Source organism: Pogoniulus pusillus, chromosome 18, assembly GCF_015220805.1.
Source record: "Pogoniulus pusillus isolate bPogPus1 chromosome 18, bPogPus1.pri, whole genome shotgun sequence".
NCBI lineage: Eukaryota > Metazoa > Chordata > Aves > Piciformes > Lybiidae > Pogoniulus > Pogoniulus pusillus.
In genome coordinates, this window is record NC_087281.1 from 15,206,645 (window position 1) to 15,216,680 (window position 10,036).

Genomic DNA, 10,036 nt, shown 5'->3' on the forward strand with positions numbered 1-10,036 from the left:
AGATGGTTTTGTATCTAACAGCTCTTCCTGGGATTGTTCCCCTATGCATTTCTGTACTTGGACTTATATTTTGCTTATGGCTGAAGTAACTAAAAGTAGATTCTATCACTCCCCACTGCCTAGGAGAAACTTTGATGGTTCTTGAGATTTATAATGTCTCTCTTTCCTGAGTATTTGTTTTTCTGCTTTTGCCACCTTGCTGCATGCCAGGGCAAACACTAAAGGCAGATGACGACAGAGGTCTCTTCAGTACAAAACCCAAAGCACATTGAGAGCTCAAAAAGATTGCTCAGTTAAAAGGGCACTCACATGCTTCAGCAATGTTCATACTGTAAACATAACATGGATAATATTGGGTTAGCCTCATGCAGTCATATATAAAGACCATCTCCTGCAGCAGTCTTTCCCCTCTGTGGTCACCAACTGATGTCTAGGAAGAAAACAAAAAGCTTGAAGAAGTTTCTTTAGAGACACCTTCTTCTAAAACTGGCATTTGTTCGTGTTTCATCTCTAGTCAACTCCCAGTCATAAGCTAGAGGTATGTTTGGTGCACAATATATAAAGGGGAAAATGGTAAAGGTGGAATTCTTTCCATTGAAGACAAAAGAAAATCCCACCCCCGGCCCATTTTTCCCTAAGCACTTTCATTTCACAGAATCATGGAATCACAGAAAACATCCAGTTGGAAAACACCTCAAAGGCCATCCAGTCTAACCTTAGGCTCAGCACTGAAAGGTCAACACTAAATCATGTCATTAAGCACCAGGTCCACACACTGCTTAAACACTTCCAGGGATGGTGACTCCACCACTGCCCTAGGCAGACCATTCCAATGTTTGACAAACCTCTCCATGAAGAACTACTTCCTAGCATCCAGCCTGAACCTCTCCTGGTGCAGCTTGAAACCATTTCATCTAGTCCTGTTGCTTGCCACCAAGGAGAAGAGGCTGGCCCTCTCCTTGTTTCAACATCCCTTCAGGTAGTTGTAGAGACCAATGATGACCCCCCTCAGTTTCCTCTTCTCCAGACTGAACAACTCCAGCACGTGAAGGAAAACAAAATCTTCTCTTAGGAACATCCATCACAACGTGGCAGCGATTTCAGCATTCCTGGAAAACCTTACATGCAGGGGGCTTACTTCAGTACACTCTTATCAGCTTCAGCTGCCAGCCCATCCAGTATCTGAAGCAGGGGAGCTGAAGGAGCCTTTTGATCACAGCAGCACACACATGCACAAAGTTGCCCTGGAGTAAAGGATGACCTGAACTGCCTTAGCGCTTTCCAGATGTCAGGATGTGTAGGAGAGCAGCTGGCCTCAGTAGAAAAGCAATGCCCCACAGGTAGCAGAGCAATGTTTGCACAAGGATTTGGTAATGGCAGGCTGTGGGCTCTTTTTCTGCAAAGTCAGCAAGCAAAGGTGGGTGACTTAGCCTCCAGTGAGCATACCTCAACCTCACACCACCTAGCACACATACTCAGTGAAAACAATTCTTCAAAGGCACTAGTTCTGGCAGTGGTGGTTCCACACCAGGTACTCATCAGAAAACAGCACTTGGGCAGGATCACCATGCTGCAGACACAACTAGGTGAAATAGCCTCGTAGCAGCCCCCAGCATATTGGTTAACAAAGCAGAAAAGAAGCCAAGACTTTGTTTCAGTGAGGAACACTGGAAAAATGAACAGCACATCCACCTCTTTCCTTTACTCCATGCAGGTTGAAAGTATGCTGACCATATAAGCCAGGGAAGCAGGTAGCATGGGAAGACACCCTGGAATGCCACCCCAGTGTGCCCAGTCCACTCATCTCCCAGAAACACTCAACAGTGACAATTTACAGATCTTGATCCAGAGCAAAGCTCCTCCAGAGTAGTTTCATAGCAGGACCTCTGGCTCCACCAGGATGCTTGAGGGTCTAGATGCTGCTCCCAACTTGGCTAACACAGTCCCACGGCCAACAAAGAGCAGAAGGCCCCTGTACAACAGCCACCTAAGAGCTGGGCATGAACAACCTCAAGCCTCACATGCTGCAGGGAGAGGGTTACAAGGCTTTTGGCACAGAGGGAATGGGTGGTCTTCTTCCAGAAATGTCCTCTGACAGAAATGCCTCTGGGGCATGTGTGGCACAATGCATGGCAGGTGGAAAACCTAACAGTGTCATGGCAAGAGGCTGCCATGCTGCCAGGGAGGCAAGCCCACCACCACACCCCTCTCACCCAGCCCAGTCCCCTGGGGACAGGCAGCAAAGGAAAAATTCAGTAATTTATAACCAGAGGCCTTTTGCTGAGGCACTGGGAGCACAGCCCCGGGCTGGCAGCACGGCTGTCTTTTCCCTGCCAGTATCAGCATGGTGCATGGTCAGGCACTGCCTTCCAGCCTCCCCCAGTGGGTAGCAGAGGCAGACACATACACAGGTCAGAATTTATTTCCAAATACCTCATTTATATCATTCTTAGGTGAAATATTTCAGCATATAGCCTACACTTAGAAAACAGAAGAAAGGGGGGTTTTAATAAGGCACATCAGATTATAGACTACATAGAGACATCTCCCCCTCACTTGTGCTCATAAAATACTTTTGATTTTTAAAGTAATATTTCTAAAATCTAGACCCTGTGTAGCCCTGTGTAGAGCAGAACTTGTAAAGTTAAGAGACCCCAGTTTACACACACCTAGTAAAGGGCTAGAACAAGTTGTATATACATCACATTTTCAGAAAGTCACAGCTGGCTACATTTAAAAGTGATACTACTCCAGACTATGGAACAGGCTGCTTATAAAATATAACCTACCACTTCCACTATGGCATGCTAGGAAGCACTATGATCTTGCAAAATAAATGTTATTTTTGCAAATGGAAGTTACTCAGGTTCAAGCCTGCCTCTTCCCAAAACCACCTTTTTGATTGAGACCATTTTAGAGAGAAGCAAAGCACCCAAGAGAAATCCAGCTTTATGTTTTTCTCCAAGATGACTGCATGACTGCATATCTGAAATCCTGACAAAACATTCAAGTATGAAATATAAAGGCTCAGATGTTAACTTCATGACCAGTAAACATTAAACCATTACCAACTAGATGCAACCAAGTTAAATACATCCAGCTTCTGTGCTATGGAAACTCTTTTTCCAGACTTTTCCAGTGCAGAATCCAACGATTTTTTATTGAACCCAGCCTTAGGTAAAGATTTCATCCCATTTTCAAGTAGTGGAACATTACCATTCTGCACTCACTTCACTGTAAAGAAGGAAAATGTATTGCCTGTGGAGGCTATGCCAGAATCCATTTACATAGTGTCATTTTCTTTAATGGGACAGAAGGTAAACTGGTCACCTTTATCAGCTGGCTTCCACAGGTCAGTTCTTTACACCAGGCACTGATGCATTTCTGATGAAACAAACAACAAAAAAGGTACCAGTTTTCTGTCACTGCAATTTAAGACTAGGAAGAAGGTCACTTCAAGGCTGTGGCTGCAGGTAAAAAGTAAAATAATTATCTGATATTGAAATATCTACAGCCATGAAAAGACTGACACACAAGCAGCACAAGTTGTATGTTCTCTGTAGAGTTAAGTTAAAGTACTGATTTTTGCAGAGTCATATTATCCCACACGTCTCTGAAATTCAGTGGGGCTGGAATTAGGCTTGGTTTAACAGGTGTCAGATTTAGTCAGAGAATAGGTCACACTTAACTCTGTTCTGTGATGATCGTTCAGCTACATTTTAGGCACATTTCAGGTAATTCACTGGACTGATCTGGGAAAAAGACACTACCAGTTAAATTGCCAGGGTGGCCTGAGCCAATGGGTGGCATAAGCTTGGCCAATATTCAACCACAAGTGACTGTTGTCTTTAGAAGGGAAACATTAACCTGGTTGAAAACAGCATTGTAAAGAGGACACAGCAGCTTCAGTTTCTAGAGTCCAGTTTGTCATAAATCTTGATCTTGCCTGATTTATTTGTAGCAGCCTTCAAAGGTAAGGAGGGGCAACCTGAAATCCTTGGCTGTAGTAGACTTAAAACCAGATGCAGTTTACATGATGCTAAATGGAATATTTGTTACATCTCTCTAAAATAAAAGACAAAAATAGAAGAAAAACCCCAAACACAACAGGATTTACATTCCTTTCAGATGAAATAGATGAACTGTCATCATGTCTGAAAAAACACAGAGGAAATCGCCACTGCTCGAGGTAGCGAGTTAAAGCTTGGTCATGTTCTCGGGCTTCCACTCGGCTTCTTGGGAAAGACTGGGGAAGGAGGACAGAAAAGACTTTCACGAAGTCAGGAAGTGACAAATAAGATGTCAGCTCCCTAAGGGACTAGGGTCCAGCACTGCATGCTGAGTATATTCATGACCTTTCCAACCATGGCATTTGCATATAGATTACATCTCTCACATGCCCTTTTAAAAGCAATCCCAATAAGCCTTGACTTGGGAAGACACGAAGAGGGCAGGAGTTGGGTTTTAAAGCTACAAATGTCAGTTAGGAGGCACAGTGTTATTCTTCCCTTTGATCACCCATGTACAGACCTCTACGCTTCCAATGTTGCTCATGCGTTCCTCCTGCGAAGCCTTGGCAACAAAGGCCTCTGGTGTGCTCCTCCCCATCACACACACCTTACAACACAAAAGTCGAACCCTTTAGACAAACCTTTCCACCCCTGCAGACACATGGTGCTCTTCTTCCTTAATGAGAGGTTTCAGCCACGAAACCGGATGCCAGATCTGATTTATAGCAATTATTTAACTAAGAATCCTTCTGCCACCCTCAAAAGGGCAACCGAGATATCCAGTAGCAACATATACACATACATACAGATCTAAACTATACACTCGAGACGACAGCAAATGAGATTTCAGCTAATATAGCTTCTATTTGATTTCCTCAGAGCAGCACTCAGGTCCTTGCAACACCTATACAAAACAGCAGTATTTTTTCCACCAGGATTTAGAGAGGTTTTTCATCTTGTCTGGAGTCCTACACTTGGATTTCTTTGGTTGCTGTTGGGTGTCTGAGTACTGAATACCAGCCACAATAGCGGCATCGAAGACCTCCTTGAGGTTTTTCTGAGTCAAAGCAGAGCACTCGATGTAGGATGCAGCTTTTATTTCCTCAGCACAGAGCTTGGCAGCCTCCTCTGAGACTGGCTTTTCTTTGCACTTGTCCAGCTCGATGAGAACTTTGACATCCTCCCGGAGGTCCGACTGTGTCCCAACCAGGATAATAGGCGCCTTAGGGCAGTGGCATCGGATTTCAGGAACCCACTTCTCATTCACATTCTGGAAGGAGGAAGGGCTCACCACGCTGAAGCATAGCAAGAAGATGTCCGTGTTGGTGTAGCACAAAGGCCTGAGCTTGTCGAATTCATCCTGCACAAAAGAAAACCACGTTAGTGCCCAACAGAGAGTGCACATCAGTCCTGGAGGACGTTCTGATGCATTCCCAGCTCTAACCTGCCACAGACCTTCAGGGAAGCTGAGGATCCCCCTCTCACAGGCACCAAGACATCAGCACCTAGCACAGTATTAGGAGTAAAGGTCACTTGTACCCTTTCACCCTGCGTGGCTGCTAGCCAGCAGGCACTCTGCCACTGTCAGGCATGCAGGCCAAAGGTGGTGGCTCCCCCGTGTAGCTGAGATTTTCTGACTAATGCCACAGCTTAAACACTTCCTTTGCAGTTTTTACACAGGCCCTCTGCCCTGTTTCAGCAAGGGAGCAATGCTGCGGGAAGCAGGTTACAGCACACAAGCAATGAAGCCAAAATTCAAAGTACAGGAGGGAGAAGGCATTTTTCACAGGCAAACCTGTTACAAGAGTGAGTCGGTGTGCCACACCAATGAGGAGCACCCCGGTACCTCAAAGCTTCTCTGCTCTATCTCCAGGTATGGACAAGATAAGCAGCAGACAGGTCACCTTTCCTGTAATCCTACCTTTCCTGTAATGGGCTTTTAAACCGGTGACTACTTAACATCCTGAAGGATATGGGAATAATTTCCCTGCCATTGTGCCCAGGGATTTAAGTTTGATGGCAGCAATAATGACGCACAATGTGCAGGCTTAACATGCCAGTGGCATAGAGTAAGAGCTCTACCTTTCCCTCCCACCCATGCCACATCAAACAAACTGCGAACAGGCCTCCCAGTGCTGCTTTTTTTTTTCCTTCTTCCACTCCCTCTTTTAGTGCAAACTCCAGCAAATCAGGGCCCTTCTTCAGCTTCAAGAACTAGCCATAAGAAAGCCAAACACCTCCTGGTAACAAAGGCGTGCTGATCCTCAGCGAAGAATGCAGCAAGAAGCAAGGGTTAACTCCAGGCTGGCTGCTTTTATGCTGACAGCAGGATAAAAGCAGGGTAACACTAGCAGCCTGAACAGGTAGGATTTGCCTCAGTGGCACTGACATTTTAATTAAAACAGACCGTGTTCTCAAAAGCTCTGAACTGAAAGTGCAAAGAACACTGAGAGCTGAAAACATCTCTCTGGTACCAGCAGTTTAGTGATAAATCGCAAGTTCCATGTTAATTTTTGCAATGCAAAACTTCACTTTAAAGCCTCTGGAGGCCAGTTTAAAGATCTCTGGAAGCCTCAGAAGCCTTGTTCCGCTCAAATGAATTTTCTTCCAGCAATATCTCCAAGAGAGACAGTGATTTATAAAACATGACTCGAGAAACCAAGCTTCATTAGTTCTCTTGATTCTCAGATTAAGCCTCAGAGGAAACCAAGCTCTCACCACTTGGCTTGAGAGAAACGTTGCGTATACTGAGACGCCGCTCTGAACGACAGGAGTGTTTACAGAACGGCATCTCGACATGTAATTGCCTCCTCTTGCTATGTGAGAAACCTCAAAAGGGCTCAATTTACTGGTTTTGAAAGCCAAACTCAGATCTTAGGGGTTTCCACCAGGAAATAGTACCCTTCACATCCCAATTACAGTCCTGTAGTTTCAATGGCAGGTATACGACCCACTGGGACTGTACACCTCTTCAGGCTCACGATGCTAAACCACAATTTCCCTCTGCCTAGAGTGCTCTTTTAGCTGCAGATTTCAGCAGCCATCTCATGGCAGCAGTTTTACCAAAGTGTCCTGCTAGGTACTTTTATTGAGAACAACTTCCTTCACTTTACATAAGCCTTTCATTTTTAAGGTAGTGACTCCATCCATTCCAGCTGCATTTAGGCAGCCAGAACAAACATCTTAACTATGAGTGGTAGTGAAAGCAAGAGGCAACTGGGGCTGCCCATCCCTCCTGCAGACTCTGCATTTTCACAATCACTGCCTGTCCACAGGCTGTCACCCAACCTGCCAGACTCTGCAGATGAACATGTGCAGACAAGGCTGTTGCAGTACCACCCTGTCCCTTCAGCCCAAAACAAAATCATGGGACAGATCTGATGCTTCATTTCATAACATTATCCACTGAAGGCTGTTTGTAAGATTTTATCCTTGATTTGTAGGGCACATGGGAGCCCTACACTGCTGTCTGGAACTGCACACCCTTTCAAACCCTTTTCCTAAGTAGGGCACCCAGTTACAACTTGTCTAAATAGGTTTGTATGTTAAGGCCACTGAGATTTTTCAGCACAGTTTTGATGAAGACCTAGATCCACAAAGGTGTGCAGGAACCTAAATTCCTTCAAATGTCAGATAGGTAGCAAAACACATTTGACTATCCAGACTCCTGGCAAGCAGTCTTGCACACTGCACAGGATGGGACAAAGCAGGGACTTGAGAAAATACAAGGTGGTAAGCAATAAGCACTCTGTGTATCAGGCAAAGCAGGAACTGAGAGGCATCATCAGCCACCTTCAACTCTTCAGGACTGAAGATTGCAACAAACCTTGGCTTTGGGGTGGCAGAGTTTTTTAAGGAGGTGGGAATGGGAAAATACGAAGTCTCGAAAGACAACACAACACCAAACAAGACTTTTTTTCTCCCTTACACTTTCTCCTTGTCAAAACCAAAATCTCTATCACCAGACGCCTACAGTCACAGATGCTTTGCATGCGCATAGCCCAAACACACTTATACCTGCAGTTATTTAGCAAAAATAATGATGGTGACAACCACTCAAAAGAAAAACCTGGTGGCCCTTGAATTGACAATATGTTCAATCTTTCTAGTCAGACTAAGCAGAGCAGGAGTCTGATCAGTGAAGCAGCAGCCCGTGTCCAGTCCCTGTATGGGGGCACTGGTCCCCCATCTTTCAACAGACGCTGGGAGAAGCAGATCGTTAAGCCGCAGTGAAAACGATAGCAGTTTAATAAGACGATCAAACACTGGGAGCCCTTTCAAACCCATGAAGCCATTAACAGGACTACTTTGCGCAGCAACTTCTCCCCTCCCGCTGTCACCTAAATCAAGAAAGAGGCTTCACTGACCTGACCAGCTGTGTCGCAGAGCTGAAGTCTCACCGGCTTGCCATCGACAGACACGACAGCTTTGGAGAGAAAGGAGGAGGGAGGGGAAAAATTGTAGTGAATCCAACTTTACACGTTTTCCATTGAATAAACAGCTCTTATAGTATTCAATTAGTTCAGATTTAATAATTTAGGCACAGCTGGGCGTCTACCGCTAAGACCTGGGCATACACAAGCGCTTCAAGCCTTTCCGATTCATTTCACTAGAGATAAGGTAGGCAGTGACTGAACTCTCGGCTGACAGCGGGGAGAACAAGCCGCGTCGTTTTTCTGCTACAAAGGGTTCAGTTTATTATCCCTTTGTACATCTCGAATGCGCCTGAGAGCCAAAATGCTCCCGGCTGAACCAGAGAGCAAATACAGAATCTCGCCCTTTGCAGAGGAGAGACAACGCAAGCCCTTAGGATTCCCTTTTAGGCGCTTCCCACCTTGCTAAAATCTTGCACGTTTTAGTCCGGAGAGTTCACGATTAAAGCCCGACTATGGCCGCACGGCCAGCTGCCAGCCTGGGAAGTAAGAGTCGGTGCTGCTGGCCGTGATGGAAGCGTAACAAGTGCCGGTGCTGCCTCCAAATAACCAAATAATGGAGTAACAGACGCTGGATATTCCTCGCCCCGCAAAGCCCAGATACAGCCCCTGCGGTGAGGCACAGGCAACACACGCCGCTCCCTGAGGCTGCAACAGACCCTCACGCCGCCCGGGTCTCTGCGGCCACCCCCCCGCCCTTACCGGAGAAATTGTCGAAGGCGGTTGGGATGTACTCGGTAGGGTATCCGTTGGTGGTGTAGCTCACTACCAGGCTGGTCTTCCCCACGGCGCCGTCCCCCACCAGCACGCACTTGATGCTGCGCCGTGGCTCGATCCCCGCTCCGGCCCCCACGGCGGCTCCAGCCCCCGCCGCCCGGCAGCGGCCGCCCAGCGCCACCCCCAGCGCCGCCGCGGTCCGGCCGCTGCGTACCCTGCGCGGAGGCACCGGCGGCACCTCGCAGCCACCCGGCACCGGCTTGCTGATGTAGCCAGCCTCGCCCTCCTGCTGCGGCGGCATCCGCGCGGCCACGCAGAGCCCCGCCGGCCGTGGGGCGGCGCGCAGCCCAGGGCCGCCGGCCGGGGAACGGCGGGGCGCAGCGGTGGACGGGCGGTGCGGGGCCTCGGCGGGCCAGCAGGCGCGTCGCGACCGCCGCGAAGCCAGCCCCGGTGCCGTTGGCTGTCCTCGGACGCAGGCGGTTGGCGGCGGCTCCCGGAGCAGGTGGCGATTCCCCGAAGAAGCGGTGGCGAAATCCCGGCTACGCTGAGCTCGCCTCGCCCCACGCTACCCAGTCCCGCCCGCCAGCTCCGCGCCTCCGCGTGACTTAGCGCCGGGCGGGGAGGAGGCGGCGCCGCACGGCCCGAGTCTGCCCGGCAGGCGGCGCCACAGCGCCCCGCTCCGCCCGCCCCGGCGGCCGCGGGCAGAGGGCTGCGGGGTGCGCGTCCCTAATTTGTCACACCGCAGAGTGCAGCGAGCAGCTTATCTCCTTGCCCTGCCTGCCACATTTGCTGCCGGGGGCCGTGTCCCGCCCGCCGGCCCAGAAACTGCCTGGTACAGGTCTTGGCAGCAGCGGCGGCGCTCCGACGCGAGCCGCC

At 48.5% G+C, this 10,036-nt stretch overlaps 1 protein-coding gene across 1 annotated transcript; it reads right to left on the reverse strand.

The window, feature by feature from the left end:
- Nucleotides 1–2,418: 2,418 nt before the first annotated feature.
- RHOU (ras homolog family member U) lies at nt 2,419–9,835 on the reverse strand. Its single transcript, XM_064158520.1, has 3 exons — nt 9,146–9,835; nt 8,378–8,436; nt 2,419–5,370 (listed from the first exon to the last, which is right to left on the reverse strand). The coding sequence occupies exons 1-3, from the start codon at nt 9,459–9,461 to the stop codon at nt 4,915–4,917; spliced, it is 831 nt and encodes a 276-aa protein (XP_064014590.1). The 5' UTR covers nt 9,462–9,835; the 3' UTR covers nt 2,419–4,914.
- Nucleotides 9,836–10,036: the final 201 nt, after the last annotated feature.

Coding starts and splice junctions, on each gene's coding strand:
- RHOU (XM_064158520.1), bottom strand. CDS start 9,461: ATGCCGCCGCAGCAGGAGGGCGAGGCTGGCTACATCAGCAAGCCGGTG. Junction 8,437..9,145: donor CGCCTTCGACAATTTCTCCG/GTAAGGGCGGGG, acceptor TTCTCTCCAAAG/CTGTCGTGTCTGTCGATGGC. Junction 5,371..8,377: donor TCTGCGACACAGCTGGTCAG/GTCAGTGAAGCC, acceptor TCTTTTGTGCAG/GATGAATTCGACAAGCTCAG.